At 36.9% G+C, this 17,297-nt stretch overlaps 1 protein-coding gene across 1 annotated transcript in view; it reads left to right on the top strand.

The window, feature by feature from the left end:
• The window catches only part of TfAP-2 (transcription factor AP-2), an 88,645-nt gene that overhangs the window by 16,971 nt on the left and 54,377 nt on the right, over nt 1-17,297 (top strand). The window contains exon 2 of the mRNA XM_034970475.2: nt 6,006-6,123. Coding sequence (XP_034826366.2) covers nt 6,064-6,123 — 60 coding nt within the window. The 5' untranslated portion in view covers nt 6,006-6,063. The remainder of the gene's footprint in view (nt 1-6,005; nt 6,124-17,297) is intronic.

The following is a 17,297-nucleotide window of genomic DNA, read 5'->3' as shown; positions in this document are numbered from 1 at the left end:
CAACAAAGTAATCCTATAAGGATTCTGTTTTTCCTTTTGAGGTACAGAACCTTAAAAAGGAACCCTTACAGGATCACTTCATTGTATGTCTGTTGTGTCTATCAAGAAAAGGGAATCAAAACCTACAGGGTACTTCCCGTTGACCTAGAATCATAACCACAAATTTCATGGTTTCTGGATTTTTTCCTTTACTTGTAGTATAAGACCTACCTACCTGCCAAATTTCATGATTTTAGGTCAACGGGAAGTACCCTATACTTAGGTTTTCTTGGCAGACATGACTATTCTATCCTAATTTTTCTTATTTTCATCAATACGTACCTACCTACTATAATATAAGACCAATATTTTAGCGTTTAGTTAGTACAGCCGGGACAGATAGTATTTATAATAAGACCAATACTTTGAACTCTGTAGAGATACGTGTAGATCTCTGCCTTGACTGCAAGTATGGGTGTGAGTTCGTCGACAAGTTGCTGGAACAGTGGCAAAGATAGCCTGTAATTGTCCACAAATTCCCCTTCTGGGATGTGGCAGGGGCTTTCGGCAGCTGGGAACTCCTCATTCCCATTCTCAGCATGTATGGGTGAGCTATTTTCACAATTACAATTAGGTAGATACTTAACAAGATAAAGTAAAAAGTTAAACAGCTAGGTACCTACTCTTAAGAAATAGGTAAGTAGATAGGTACCTAAATATAGCTACACTGGGGTCTAATCAACTAAGTAAAACTCTCTCCAATGTATGAAATGAATAGATTTAATTGCAAAAAACACTCACCAAATATTTACACGGTTTAAACCTATGATGAAACAGAAAACTTACTTACTAAAACATAGCAATTAATTAAATAAAACTGTAACTAGGTTCCTACCTGACTGATTAAACTGGCATGGCCAAATAAACAGAATTAATTGCATAGGTACCTACTTAATATTGTACTAACGAATCGATTGAGACCACATTTATCAAAATCGGCTCAGTAGTTTAGGAACATAAGTACTTAAATACAAACATCTAGGTACAAAGACTGCTAAAATCATATCCTTACCTTTTTGCTTTGCCGTAATAATAATAATATTAAAGCCCTTTATTTACTGAACTTAAAAATACTTAATAGAGTTTTAATAAGTACCTAGGTATCGTTCCTACCTACCTAGGTAGTAGATAGGTATAACTAGTACAGTACATTCATTAATAACATAAATAAAAAATGCTTTATCATTATTATTGGTAGGTACTTAATAACATTGCCCTTGAAACCTGTAACATTACTATTTCCTAAATATTTTAACATAAATGTACCTACCTACTTTTACTTATTAGTAAGTATATTTTTGCTTTTATATGTAGTAATAATGCATACTTCTTTTTCTCGTTTATTTTATCTTCAGTATTTCTATATAAAAAATATAAGTACCTATTAGGTAGCTACTTTCCTTTAAGTATAACATTCTAGAATTTTAGTCTTTGACAATGTTTTTTCTTAAATGATAGTAGATAGTTGGGTAGGTCCTTATAACATTCTATTAAATAATAAAAGATGTAAGTAGCTATTTTCATTCTTTTTGACTGGAATATGGAAACCAAGGTAAATTAAATTGTTGAATAAATGATCAAATTAAAAGTTGTAAATAATATTCATTCTTATGTAGGTACTTGTCTAGTGTAGTGTAGAATGCAAATAAACAATTCATTTTTACTAACTTATATTATTGATATTGTATCCAAGGAAGTAGGTTCTTTTAATAATAAAAATGTAGGTATGTAAGGTTGTGTCTGCCAATCCGCAGTTGGCCAGCGTAGTGGACTATGGCCAGACTCTTCTCATACTGAGAGGAAACCTGTGCTCCGTGGTGAGCCGGCTATGAGTTGATCATGATGATGTTTTAAGTAGGTAGTTAGGTATAGTCTATACAAAATGACTCCTCACGCACCATTTTAACTCTATGAGTCAACTTTCACCTCAAAGTGTGGTACCTTTGACATGAAATTTGGCACATAAAGTTAAAATGGCGCGTAAGGAGTTAAATTTTATACCATTAAACCATTTAATGTTTATAATAAAGTAAGCTATTTTACATAACATAAAATACTACATTAAATAAACAAACAAAAATTTAATTACCTACAAAACTCAGGTACCTATTAGATTTGAGTAGGTAGGTACATACATAAGTACCTACAACATAATTATACCTAAGCCAATTTAAACTTAAAACAATCTGTCTGTAATCAGTCGAGTTCTTTTCTAAGGTAATCAGTGAACAAATTACTTAAATGCTAATTTGTTTCCAGTAGATACCTAGGTAGATACCGTTTAGCTGTGCAGTACACCCTAGGCCCTAGGGTGTGAGGCCTCCTTCAGGTGTTTTCTGTGTCCATTTAACATACGGTACCTACCTAGTCAATCAAAACACCTATGAACTGTATTTACACTGAAGGTTATTGGTCTAACCTCTCAGGGTGACCAGCCGGATTGAGAGGCGTCGATACCTAGTGGTTTTCTAGCATCTAGCATCACTAAATTATTATCACTAGTTGTAGTTTAGCTAGGTACTTAGGTATGCAATGAATTATTAAGTACCTTTTATTGCAATAATAACGTCAATTTTTGTTTAAAACACTTTTTGATAAAGAGCTGTGTTAATTTGTGCACTGTTGAGCCTTCGGCTTTGCCGTAGTCGAGTAAAAAGGTACAAAATTTACCGCGGTGAAGTAGGAATTGGCTTAAAAAAGTTAGATAATTATATTTAAAACCTATATTATGACCTATATTAAGACCATTGTCATAGGTCTCGAGTCACAGTTATTATTTGACATAAGCAATGGCCTCAAAATAGTTACACAATCGAAATTAGCTGTCAAATCTTATCAAATCATTCACTCAATGGTCTAAAAACCAATCTCATAACCATGTAATGACTAAACAATCATGAACACCTTACACAATTCGAAATTGTCGTTTGACAACTGAAATCGTCTGTTTACGCCATGAAATGAATACCATTTCCATGGTAATTTTTTACACAATCGCACCTCTGAAACAAAGAGGAGATGTTGTATTAAGATTTCCCTATGAAATATCGAGTGACATTTTGCGGGGTGAGGGGTTGTGGAACGCCGCCCACTTCTCAATTTTCCATCTGCGGGTTAGTAGCAAAACTACTCGCTTAGCGACCTAACATCGATATATTGATGTCACTACATAGTTCAGCTATCTCACACTAGATGTCAATAAGTGTAGAAATTACGTATAAATTACTTACAAATGAAATGTGATACCATTCATAGCATCAGAACGTCTGTCTGAATAACTTTGACACGATAAAACACAACACTTCATCCTTTTGTTCTTAAAAACGCGAAAACACACCGATAATACGAGTCTCAATATATGTGAACCCACGGAACAGAAAGAACAGTTTTCTGTTCCGTGTGTGAACCTGACGAACGCAGACAGCATACTAACTAAGGCCCCGCCCACAGTGATGACGTCAGGACCTAGTTGAAAATCACAGTGCACAGTTGCTTAGGCCAACTCCTCTTTGTTTCTGCTCTATGGCTTTCTCTCTACCAAGATAAGTAAAGCTGGGTACGCACAAATTCTTCTTAATATAATATCCATCCATATTAATATCATAAATGAGAAAGTGTGTCATGTGGTACATGTAGAGGTAGCTTACCGGTCGGGCCGTTAGTACAGATCTATTTGTTGTTTAAATACAATATATGGTACATAATATACCTACCGAAATTTGACTTTCCTAACTAGTTTAGTTTTTGAGATAGCCCCCGTCACAAAACTGGTCTAAAACTGACAACTGACAGGCTGCAGAATGCAGGTAAGATCGTGGTCAAGCGCGAACCTGTCATCAATAAAACGCCTAACATCTTCTGTCAATGAAGCGAAATTATAACAGTTCACAATAATTTCAGGACGAAAATTATTACGAGTAAATCATAACTGTAGCTACGCTACAATGAACCATAAAACGTTTACGAAATGCAACGCGTGTAAACTGTTTAACAGTCGAAAATAAACTGAATCATTGCAGTATAAAGTTTAAGTTTGTATGGGCTGAGAGCTTTTTTTTAATGTTGGCCGGCGATCGCCCGAGGCCTGGCACGGGCCGGTGCGGCGGAATGCCTAGAAATCTTAACATGATCTGTGCTCGCTGCAAGTTAAAAATAACTGTCAATAAAATATCCTCTTTTATAAAGTCAGCTAAAAAAGATATCCAAGTAGTTAATTTAGGTTTCATTTTGGACTTAACTAATGTTCCCATCGGGATCGTTCCCAAACAAACTTAACTATTTGGTTGATGGTTCTCTATTCTCAACACAAAACCTATATATCTACCTATACTAATAAATTACGATAGTGAAAAAAATATCAAAATAGATTTAATAGTCTTTGAGATCATCGTGTACAAACATACAAACATACGCATCGACTACCTCCTTTTTTGAAGTGGTATAAAAATATGTAGCTAGATATGTACTCGTACGACGCGGCGACGGGAGAGATTTTAACCTACGAACTTTTGGATTTGGGTCTGCACTGCGCCCTTGTAACCATTGAGCTAAAGGTCTCTACTGTCGTGTCTCGTTTCCTTCATTTCTGAGGGTCGTAACTCGGGATCCTTTCTAGTAATTAGGTACTTAATGATAATGCGTCCAAAGAGAACATGAAAGAAAGTGAAAGAAACCTCTATCTGTGAAATGTCACTTGAAAATTACGATTTAAAGCAAGGAAAATGCTTTGCATAATTAACGTTTTTATCTACATTGTTTAACCACGTCTGAGTAGTACTGTTACTAAAAATATGTATAGGCATTGAAATATATTAAAAATATTATCACCATCATCAAACTATCGCCGGCGCACTACTAAGAACAGTTGCTTTTGATCAAGTGCTGATTGATAGAGTAGGTACTTCACACACCTTTTAAGATAATTATGGAGAAGTCTCAGGCAAGCAGGTTTCCTCACGATGTTTTCCTTCACCTTTAAAGTAAGTGATATTTAATTGCTTATAACGCAGATAACTCCGAAAAGTACCTAAGAGGTGCGTGCCCGGAATCGAACCCCTGCCTTCCCGAATAGAAGGCCGACGTCTTAATTACTGAGCTATCACCGCTTTCAGTGCTTATAATAGCTACCTACTAATATAAAAGCGACTTAGCTCATATAAAGCTTCCTAGTTTGATCAGTGGCTTCAGGTATTTTACATCCTTGTTGTTTTAAAAGTAAGCAACATAAAACTATCAAAATAAAACCCAGCCACTCGGCAGGTAGGTACTGGCCGCCATCGGAGGGATAAATGGCGGCAATTAACTCGTCAATACAGCCCGCTATCAATCATCGCCCGCGCTTACGAAGTTTCACTGTTAGGCCACGTGTGGACGAGAATCAGAGCTTAGATATCTCACAATAAGTTCTACATACCTAACTACATAATATGCATACAACTAAAGGTCAAGGATAAACTAACTGTCATAATCTATACTCCATAATAATATTAGTAGGATATTGTAATTAACTATCTGATGAAGGCGACTTCGTCCGCGTGGATTTAGGTTTGAACTCTTTCATTTTCCGGGATGAAAAGTAGCCTATGTCACTCTCCAGGTTTTAACTATACCCATGCAAAAATCACATCGGTCCGTTGCTCCGTTTCGACGTGATTAAGGACAAACCAACAAACCAATAAACAAACAAACAAACATAGTATCGCATAAATATGGGTAGGTACTATTACAAAAGTGTGTCTGTCTGTCTGTAAACCTTTTCACGGCCCATCCGTTTTTAACTGTTTTTGTCAAAATTTGGTAGGTAACTACAGATTATCCCGGAAAATAAACAAGTAGGTCTACGGGATTTATAAAAACCTACCTCCATGTGGACGAAGTCGCAGATGTCTCTGGGAATCTGGGAACATAATAATATATTTGTAATTATGATATTCAGAATGACCCTAAATTATTTTTTTTGCAAACAGGTAAGCTGCAAGAAGAAAATCTAATTGATGACCAAAATAAGGAAACTTTCCGAAGAAAATGACTTTTCGTTGTGTGCCCGCATTTCAAACCGTGTCTAATGACAGTAACGCCACCTGGGTAAGTTCATGTGAATCACTTTTGTACAAATTACGCTATTCCCCGCTAGATGGCAGTATAATATAAAGCCAAGTATAAATGTTTGTTTATTTCAAGTCTAAATCTTGACATGACTATTATAAATTAATTAAATAAAATTGTAATTTTGTCGCATAGATTAATTTAATTTAATGTAATCTTACTCAAAAATTGAAATACAGTGACATCTATAAGTTTCCACTAGTTCTAAATCGTACGCAAACAATTATAACACTTCTACTCCGCAATAGGTGGCGCTACCAATATAACTCAAAGTCTCCAAGGCGGTTTTAAAATATAAAAATTTAATTTAGAATTTATTTAGAGCTATCATTAAAACCATACATATCATGAACATCTTATGTATCTTGACGTCATCAGAGCTTTATTTAAGTTTATTTACAAAAGGGGTCAAGTAAAGCTCGGTATGAGGTGAAGTACCTACCCAGGTTAAGCTTCATGTAGGCGTGAAGTGTCGTTAGACAAACTAGACAGACGCATTGTTGTTTTATATGCTATGTCGTTGACCCTTTGGTTGGTTGACCCACGAAGATTTGTTGACATGTCAATAAGAAGCCAATATGAAATGATGACCCCTGCCCACGAATTGTTTGTTTTCAATATTTAACGGGTTTTTACCCTCCTAGCCTACCTACATACCTACATATTTTATGGTAACAGAATAATATTATAATTTACGCTCTTGTTATTAAGATATCTAAACATTTTAGGCTTGGGGCTTTTTTTAGACAGGAGGAGGTTCGAATTTGAATTCACAGTTTTCTTTTAAACCTTAAATTTCATAATAATTAGTAAAAAAAGGTAGGCAAGTAAGTACCTAAAACATGTATCTTAAAGCCGATCGGGACTGAGGGAGATCTTTGATAATAGAAATATAAACAATCCAAGTTTACACAACTTAGTCACAGTCTTAACACCCTTTTATGTTGTCATTAAATTAAATCGCTAAAAATTCGATTGAAACTCGTTGAAGTCTTTTCTAAGAAAATGTCGGCCATGCTGCTACGAAGCTACGAAGTCCCAAGCAATTTTTTAAAATTCTATATTAGACTTCGTTTTTTATCTACAACTCATACTACAATAAGTAATAAAGGTAATATACGTCTTATGTTATAAATATAAAATAAAACAACATTTTATCCTCAAAAAGAGTGTTTTATTTTTCAACTTAATTGTTTAAAAGTTTACTTGAATAAAAAATATCATTATAAATAAGTATTAAATTGAAATTTACTAACCGACTTCCAAAAAGGAGTTGGTTCTCAATTCGGCCCGTTTTTTAGTTTTTTTAATCTATGTACCTAACTACATCGTTTTTTCGAGATTTCTGGACCGATTTGCAATTTTTTTCAATCAACAGGCGATTTTTTCGTGTTGGTCCCATAAAAATCTACAGGATCCCCGCACACCCACACAGTCCCCGCGCTAACCCGGTGCGAGCTGGCGCGGGTAACGTGCAGGTGTGCAGGGAGTCCCCTTGCCTCATACCCCGATTGCTATCTGGACCTGTCGCGGACTATACTTACAACAGTATTGAACACTAAAAAAGCCAATTTAAAAAGCTGACCACTGTCCGCTCGTACCAACAGCGCAACGTCAAAATATGTACGCAATCATTCCACACGCACACACACGTGCAGTTTACGCGACCTACTTGCACGCACACATGCACAGGCACAATCAAACTGGATATTATAATATGAAAGGAGTAATGTTATAGATTCGCGACGTGGTGCGAGGAGGAAGCTTTTTAAAATATAAGCTATGTGAAAAGCTCAGATAAAATTCTTGTAAGCTCTTTTAAGTTCTTTTTTTAAACTGGGTTTTTCTTCCTAGATTGTTTGATATATGAGCAATGAGCATTTTATAAAGAAGTAAACTTAAGTTTGGATGTAGAGGGTAAAATTCGGAACTAATGAACTGATTCTGAAAATTATTTTATTAATAGATACCTACTTGTAGCTAAATTATGTCCAAGTGCTTTAAATTATAAGTAGGTACCACGCGGATGAAGTCGAAGGAAAAGTTAGTATTACATATACACACTAACGATCGACTGTAGCTTCCTTCGACAAAAATATAAATTATAATCACTTAGGTAGGTACGTCTTATTCCTAATCCCGTGGGAATTTTGAAAATGTTTGCCGTATTCCTTGTTTGCATCATAAAGGGAACCTCTGTGTAAAATAACAGCTTTCTGGGTCTAAGGGCTGGGCGTTGATGAGTCTATTTCACTTAATCAATCCGCCTGTTTGCGTCCACTGATGGACATAGGCGTTCCCAAGAGCGCGCCACTACACACAGTCCTCCGCCTTCCTCATCCGCCCACTTCCCGTTACCTTCCTAAGATTGTCAGTCCAGCGGGTTGGAGGTCGTCCTACATAGTCTGTTTACATCATCATAAAAATATCTACAAGATAAGGTACTTACTATTTTTATGAAACGTTCTACCCACTGATATAATTCAGCGTAATTATAGACAACAGATGAAAGCTAATATTATTACAACAGAACTATTAAGCTGTCGATGATGGTCAATCGAGAAATTTATCGCATTCCCTGGCCTATACTGCGCAATCCCCATCTTTATCATGTCCGCTGGGCGCGCGCGCGGCGCCCACTCCATGTGATAGCCTCGAGCGACGCGCGCCTCACGTGGCTCAAGACGCGGGAACATTTGAATTTCGAATAATTACTTTTTCGGCCGACTGAATTTTTTTGTGAATGAACTGTGTTCGATCGTGTCGCATTAGTTAATAGATTCAAATGAAGTTTTTATGTGTTATGACCAAATTGTGTTGGCATGAGTGATCGTTTTCATTCTTAAACTACTTAGATTGTTAAATTAAAATTCTGATACATATTCATATCTGATACATATTCATATAAAAATCAGTCGCGTGTTGTCTGGTTTTTTGCTCGGTTCGAAAACGTAATGATATACTGGCTGGATATCTATCACTGACCTCAACTAATACAAGTACACTGGACCTGTGGTTGCCGACCTATTTTTGAAGCAACTTTATTTTCGCCATTTTGGCGCTGATAGTGCAGTGAGCGTTATTTGAGCGTACTCGGAACTAACTGTTAGCGACGTGATATCTGTCAACATAATGTCACCACGAATACCATTTTGGCATAAAGCGTAAATTTTAATTCCCGGTACGCTCGGTGGGGCATTTCGAATTGGCAAAAAATAACTGTCATTTTGAAAGGCACACCTCTTCCAGCGTACTTTTATAAGTCAATTTCAGTGATGTCTATTCTAATAGCGGGACGAGTAAACAATAACATCATTAGCTAGAAAGAAATGAGCGTGCATGCTAGACGAAGACAGAGATAGTCATCTTTTCAAAGAAAATAGAATTCTCATACGAATCGTAATGGTACCAATAATCGTGTAAAAGTTCACGATTGCCCAACGCGGTAACAATAGGCCGGCCAGCGAAGGTTGAGCTTGAGCAAATCTTTTCCAATTGGAGCTGATAACTGAAATCGGAGGTCATAGTACGTTAGCTGTAAATAGCGGTCATCGCGGTACAGATAATGATCTGTCGATGATTTACGCCGTGTTAAACCGACAATGGCCCGCGATAACCCCCAGCCGTTCAATACAATGTGACCAATTAAATTTGTCGGCAACATGACCAAAATTAACGAAACCAACCTGCCCGACATGACAGAGCAAGAAAACCTAACAGTCGACGATATTTTCAACGAAAATTTGAATGTCAAAAGCAAAAGGCTCGATTACACTGCAATAGAAGAAGCGAAGTCCGCGAATAAAGCTAACAACATCAAAGTAATTGATCAAACATTTTTAAAAAGAAAAGCAAAGCCATTTGAAGCCAATACAAACTATTGTACGGAAAAACATGTTCAGCCAAACATTAATATAACCATAGATAAAGATTCCAATAAGACCATAAGACTAGAGTTGCGACATCCAGACAACCAATGCGTGATCACGGACTATAAAATTAATGAATGCGAGGAAAATGGTGATGTAAGAACAGTATTAGGGCTTGAAAATGAGCCTTTAAATGGATATGCTATGAAAAATAGTTTGAGTTTAGATAGTGAAGAAGGGAATCATGAAAACATAAACTTACAGAATGGAGATTTTGCTAATAAGAATGACGGAGACGATAAAGTAAGTACCTTTGCATAACTCACCTAACTATGTAAATAAGAGCCTCAATAGACTGAATTCTGAAAGGTCGGCGGTTCAAACACCACCCATTGCCCTATTGTCGAATACGGTCTATCGACTCTTAGCACAAGCTTGACGCTTAGTAGGAGGACAAAGGGGAAACACAAGTAGGCTCATTAACTTACTGTGTCAACGCTGTGAAACACGCTGTACGTGAAGCTCTACATATGAGAAGTTTTCCGACAACCGGTCAAACGCAATAAAATTTTGTAGACATGTTCTAGTAACAAATATCTGTGTCTATACATAGTTTGCTAGATTTCCCTAAAAATGTGTAGTTTCAAAATTAAACGAGCTCAAAAATTTGTGTCTAAATATTAAAAATTACACGAACTTTAAAACAACACATTTTAGAGAAATTTAGCTAACCACACGATATTCGTTTTTTAATCATGTGTAGGTATACAACATTTCATTAATATTCAAATAAGAACCAAACTACGTTTGTACGTTTGTATGGGGTACGCTACGAATAAATACCTCTTAAGACAGCTCATTTAGGGGTTCTGGTATTATACCGTGTAGAAACCGATTAAGGAAGTTTTATAATGAGCTATACCTACCTAGGTATATTTTCTATGCTGCGTGCTTCTTCATCTTACACTGCATTGTCATTTGTCACTTACTAAACCAATTAGGTACCATCAGGTGAGATCGCATCGCAGTCAAGCAATAACTAGAATAGAAAGATATACAAATTTAGTTAAAATAATGTTGTCAAAGAAACAAAGGCAAAGTTCATCCCAAATTCTACCTAAAATCGATTAGCGTCTATGTATGAAAAAATATTAAAAGTCAACCAAAAAAAGATATCAATATAATTCTATATTTTCTGGGTTATGCAAGTGACATTATAAGTTCTACTTTTACAGAGCCGTCAAAAACCCATAATGGCTTAAGGCTTAATAAAGGGTAAAGGTAAAAGTTTACATAAACGTATTTCTTTGTAGACGCAAAGTGGTTTCGAACTGACCTGTTACATTGCAACTCTGACTCAGTTGATACTGGAGAGTAGAGCATAATTATAATTCTCCGAATCTTGTTGAAACCTGTTTTCATTAAAACATTCTTTCGTTAGGTCACTTATTTAATGTTTTCGAATTGTTATAAGGAAAAGTAAATTAAAACCTGACAAATATTTCCCGGGGTATTAGGTAGATTAAGTAGAATAACTCAAATAAGTGATAACAGTAAGCGTATTCAAAACACGCAATATTATGGTCAAACTATATGACTACGTCACAAATAAGTAAACCAATTGACTAATAATAATGTAACGAACAAATCAAACTCAGACTATTTTCCCAGCGCAGATCAAAATTGCCGAACAGACGTATTGTTTTCACATCAAAAATAAATAATGATCTCAGCAATTGTGATGAAAACGAATATCTATGAACTATCCCTATTTTAGTAATCTCTCACACATTTCATGGAACGCGATCTAAATCTATCAATAAGATGATATATTATTAAGTAACTTCTGATATGCATCTCAAGTAGCTCCCGATATGCATCTCAAGTAAATCGCAACAGTAACTACTGCCAACTGCTAAGCAGTAGTAGGTATACATTACAGAAGCCGTAACAGGCTGTCGGTGAAAAGGTTAGAATGAACATAAGGTCAGGGCTTTGATCTACCGCGTGCCCACTCAAATAGATACACATACTATATTAGGAGAAGGGAAAACAATAGCTAGAAGTGTTTGATTTAATATGGGAACGTGTGGCCTAGTTGTGACAACAGTCAGCCTTCTATTCGGAAGGTCGGGGGCTCAATCCCAATCACCCACCTCTAACTTTTCGGAGTTTTGGTGTTTTAAGCAATCAAATATAACTTGCTTTAACGATGGAAGGAAAATATCGTGAGGAAACCTGCATGCCTGAAGTCTGTGAATGAATTAGCACTGGGCCATTGTGGCGGACTATGGCCTAAACCCTTTTCATTCTGAGAGAAGAACCGTTCTCAGTAGTGGGCCAGTGATGGGTGATTATGATGATATCAGCCGATTGCGTTGGCTAAGCAATGTTGATGGTGTTACGGTAACTAAATGGATCGAATTTGGAGGTCCGAATGGGCCTTTTGGTTTCCTCCGTGCCTCGGAGAGCATGTTAGGCCATCGTTCCCAGGCTAATACCTATTGAAAATTATAAATATACGGTTTCCCTGAGACAGCTCATGAGGTAGGGTGCTGGTTGCGGTAGCGTGACACGACGTAAAAGCCAAGGAATTCAATGTCGCTGACACCTGCAACCCGCACCTTATTCCAAGAGCCATCTTAGTCAAGCGTTACACTTATTTACACATACCACCACCTATAGACGCCTAAATATAGCAGGACATTCCCGATCGCAGAGCTTAGGCAGTCGCTAAGCATAAAAGTAGGCCCACGCCCGTTCGGTACCTTCATTCCGCACATTGTCTTGATTACGTGACTTTTAAGTCCACCAAAACCAATCACAACGAAGCATTCTCCCTTGTATCCCGCCAATATTTTACGATTTTGTTTTCATGCAAAACCTTGTATATGTGTACTCTTGAGGCTGAATTCTCAGTGACTTATTTATTTTATAATAGTAGAAATAGATGTAATCAGGTAACCTAAAAATAATTCCAAGAACACATTGAAATATAGGGCAGTTTTTATATGTTTTATTTTATTATAAATACAATATGTTAGTTCCGCACCATTTCGCTGTAAACATTCGAGAGGTTGCTCGGTCTGGTCTGCACAGATCCTTATCTCGTAACGGATCTGTGGCTAATCTCTTACATCTACACGATCGGTTATGAAACCCATGAGAGTAAGTAGGACTTTGAAAATGGATTCTTTTTAAGGTCGTCGATTCCTTTTTAGGGTTCCGTACCACAAAAGGAAAAAAGGAACCCATTATAGGATCACTTCGTTGTCTTTCTGTCCGTCTGTCTGTCTGCCAAGAAACTTATAGGGTACTTCCCGTTGACCTATAATCATGAAATTTGGCAGGTAGGTAGATAGCACTCTTAAGGTGAATGACGGTGATTTGTGGTTACATCACAAAAAAATTAAAACGTGTTTATGAACAAATCATTAGTATTTTTAACTTTCAAAGTAAGATTACTATACCAAGTGGGGTATCATATTATTATGAAAGGGCTTTACCTGTACATTCTAAAACAGATTTTTATTTGTTTTTATGCATAATAGTTTTTGATTTATCGTGCAAAATGTCGAAAAAATACGACTGTAGAACGGAACCCTCAGTGCGTTGAGTCTGACTCGCACTTGGCTGGTTTTTTTAATAATATATTACTGATATCGGTAAAGATAAGCTTCAGAAACAAATATTTTATTAACTTTATTAAATGAAAACCAAAGAGAATATTGGAGGTGATTTTCAACTTCAATGGTTAGGGGTTTTTATTGCTGTCCGCTTCATTATGAAATTTCTTAATGGCGACATGGCGTCACATGCTCCATACAAACGTATAGTATTAAAGATATTAAGTAGGTATTATAGGTTTAAACATTTGTATGTGAGTTCTTAAGTGGACAGCTAGCCTTATCATGTGCACCCAGTGATTGCAAAATAGCGTGTTATACAAAATATCTATATATATAAAAGGAAAAGGTGACTGACTGACTGACTGACTGACTGACTGATCTATCAACGCACAGCTCAAACTACTACGGATCGGGCTGAAATTTGGCATGCAGATAACTATTATGACGTAGACATCCGCTAAGAAAGGATTTTTGAAAATTCCACTCCTAAGGGGGTGAAATAGGGCTTTGAAATTTTGTAGTCCACGCGGACGAAGTCGCGAGCATAAGCTAGTTATAATTTATAAAATTAATGTCGATATGAAAAAATCAGCAAATGGATTTGTAGTAAGTTGCGCAAAGTTTACTTATTGGTTAGTTAGGTGTATTTCCTTGGTTAGAGTGCATCAAGACTCAAGATAAGCATGCAAAAAATGTAGATACGTACAGTACGCGACAGGTCGAGATGGCAATCGGGTAGAGATTGCCCTGCACACCCGCACAGCCCCGCGCTAACCCGGTGCGGGCGAGCACGGGTGACGTGCCTCATACCCCGATTGCCATCTCAACCTGTTGCGTACTATACCTACAGCAATAATTTACCTGCTGACGTCTTTAAAAAAATACTTTTTGTGTGATATGAAAAATGCCATCATTAACCCACTAACGGTCAAGTTAAGTTACATTAGTTTTACGTCTTATCCAGATATGAAATAGCTTTTAATTACCTAATAAAACTGTACGCATGTTATCATAAGGATAAAGCTGATCTCACATTACGAGACGACCCGCATGAGCCGCGACATTTACAAGAGATGCAACAACGGTCTCATTTTTGGGTATTGTAAGGCAAGCGGAACTCTGACCTTGTACCTGCGCAGTGGGTGGATATATTGGTCTACTTGATGGTACAAAATGAAGGGTGGTAGAGGCAGTGTCTGTGTCAACGTGCTATAGGTTCATCAGTCAATATTTCGTTTCTCGCTATTAAGGAAGGTGCACTACCGATACGCAGACATTTATACCATGAAATCGTCGTCCAGAGTTTTTTTTACCCCCTGTTCTTCATCATCATCACCATTAACTCATCGCTGGCCCACTACTTAGCAAAATGTGAAGCGTTTAGGCAACTGTCCACCACGCTGGCCAAGTGCGGATTAACAGTCTTCATACACCTTTGGAAAAACTATGGAGAACTCTCAGGCATAAGGTTTCCTCACGATGTCTTCCTTCACCGTTAAAGCAAGTGATATTTAACTACTTACGACGCACATAAGTCCAAAAACTTCTACGTGACATTGGCGAAGTGCATTGTGCATTGCTCGGTGTGGCACTACTGAAAGCCATAAAGCAAATTAAGAAGAAGAAGAAGAAGTCCAAAAACTTAGAGGTTCGTGTGAGTGTATGTGTGTGTGTGTGTGTGTGTGTGTGTCCAAATAGGAGGCCGACATCTTCAGGTTACAAAATACGAGTCGACAACGTAAGACGTGTCAAAAATACGTCATACGGCTGCTAGAGCCGCATGACGCATTTTTGTCCCATAGCGCTTTTGCGTCCCTTGCGACAATGAGCGATCGACTTAAAAAAGCGTAACCCACGCACGCCTAAATAATTTATTACTGTCACTTTGTTGATAACAATTCTGTTTAGTTAATTCTGTTAATACGCCATTTGGAAAGCCGTTTAGAAGCATTAGAAGTTGTTTCGACGGATATAATCAATTAGTTAAACATAGGCAACTTTATTTTGTGATTGGCGTCATCAATTTTCCTGCTCTTTATAAAGCCTGTCATGCTGAAGACTGGAAAACCACTTGCTAGCCTTTCACGGCCCTTCCGTTCAACCAATTTTGACCTTTGGTACAAAGATAGCTTGCATCCCGGGAAAGGACATTTTAACCTGGAAAATCAAAGAGTTCCCACGGGATTTTTAAAGACCGTAATCCACGCGGGTGAAGTCGCGGTCATCATCTAGTAGATTAGTATTAGTTCATGCTCGGTTAGTAGGTAGGTACTTATAACGCGTAAAATTTAACTCTTTGCGCGCCATTTTAACTTGTGTCTATTTTAATTCGTGTCCATGTCAAAAGTGCAATTTTAGACCTTATTTTAAAGGTGAACCCGTAAGTACTTTTGACCTGCCATCTGACACATTACATAGAGTTAAAATGGCGCGTGAGGAGTCATTTTGTACGGACTATAAGTAGGTAGTTATGTATAAGTATATCAACTACTTAACGATTAAAACTAATAGTTCGTGACACACTGGGCAAGAACAATAACTCATTCTGTACTTGCAGTGTGACAGATTGTCAGATTGACATGACGTATTGCGAAACACTACTGTCAATTGTTCTGTAATCCATATTGAAAGGTGTTGCGAACTATTGCAAACATTATCTATGACGAATGCCGTTTTAATTTACTGCTCATTAAGATTACAAGATAATAAAATATATTTTAGATGCTTGCCTTTTTATTTCCAACTACTTAGCTTATGCTTGCGACTTCGCCCGCGTGAACTACGCAAACTTCAAACCCCTATTTTACCCCCTTGGGTGTTTAATTTTCAAAAATCCTTTCTTAGCAAATGTCTACGTCATAATAGCTATCTGCATGCAAAATTTCAGCTCGATCCGTCCAGCAGTTTGAGTCGTGCGTTGATAGATCAGTCAGCCAGCTTTTCCTTTTATATATTTAGAAGAATCCGGCTTAGGGCTAAAAATTAATAATCAATCTAGCTGTAATTTGTCGTAGTAAGTAACGTTGTTTTTTGTAAAAAAAAATTTAATCTTTTTTGACAAACAGCAACGTTGACTTATCGACTGATTTTACCAGTAGGTTTTAATTTCGTAGGTAGGTATTCTTAGTTCTTCACTTAGTTATGCTTTTGTTTTATATTTTATATTAAATCTAAAATTAGTGAGCCTCAATAGCTCAACTGGTAAAGGAGTGGACTGAAAATCGAAATGTCGACGGTTTAAACCTCGCCTGTTGCACTATTGTTGTACCTACTCCTAGCACAAGCTTCATGCTTAGTTGGAGAGGAAAGGGGAATATTAGTCATTTAACATGGCTAATATTCTTTTAAAAAAATGCTATTAGGTACCTACAAGTAAAATGTACCTTGAACATTAATTTAGTTTTTATGTGGTCCGTATATTTTTCTGGAATATGAGTATCACACGCAAATCGATTCTTAGGATCGATTCGATTCTTAGGTATGGTATAGGTACTAAACACCCATTAGGTTACACAAAAGTGTAGAGCCATTATATTATATTATTAAGTCTAGATCTCTACGAAAACAAATTGAATATCACGCAGTTTGTCTTTGACAAAATGATAAAGCGGCAACCCTTTGTCTGGATAACTTGAGATTATCTTAACATATCTTA

This window comes from Maniola hyperantus, chromosome 7 (genome assembly GCF_902806685.2).
Source record: "Maniola hyperantus chromosome 7, iAphHyp1.2, whole genome shotgun sequence".
Classification (NCBI taxonomy): Eukaryota; Metazoa; Arthropoda; class Insecta; order Lepidoptera; family Nymphalidae; genus Maniola; species Maniola hyperantus.
This window is presented reverse-complemented; position numbering and strand designations above follow the sequence as displayed.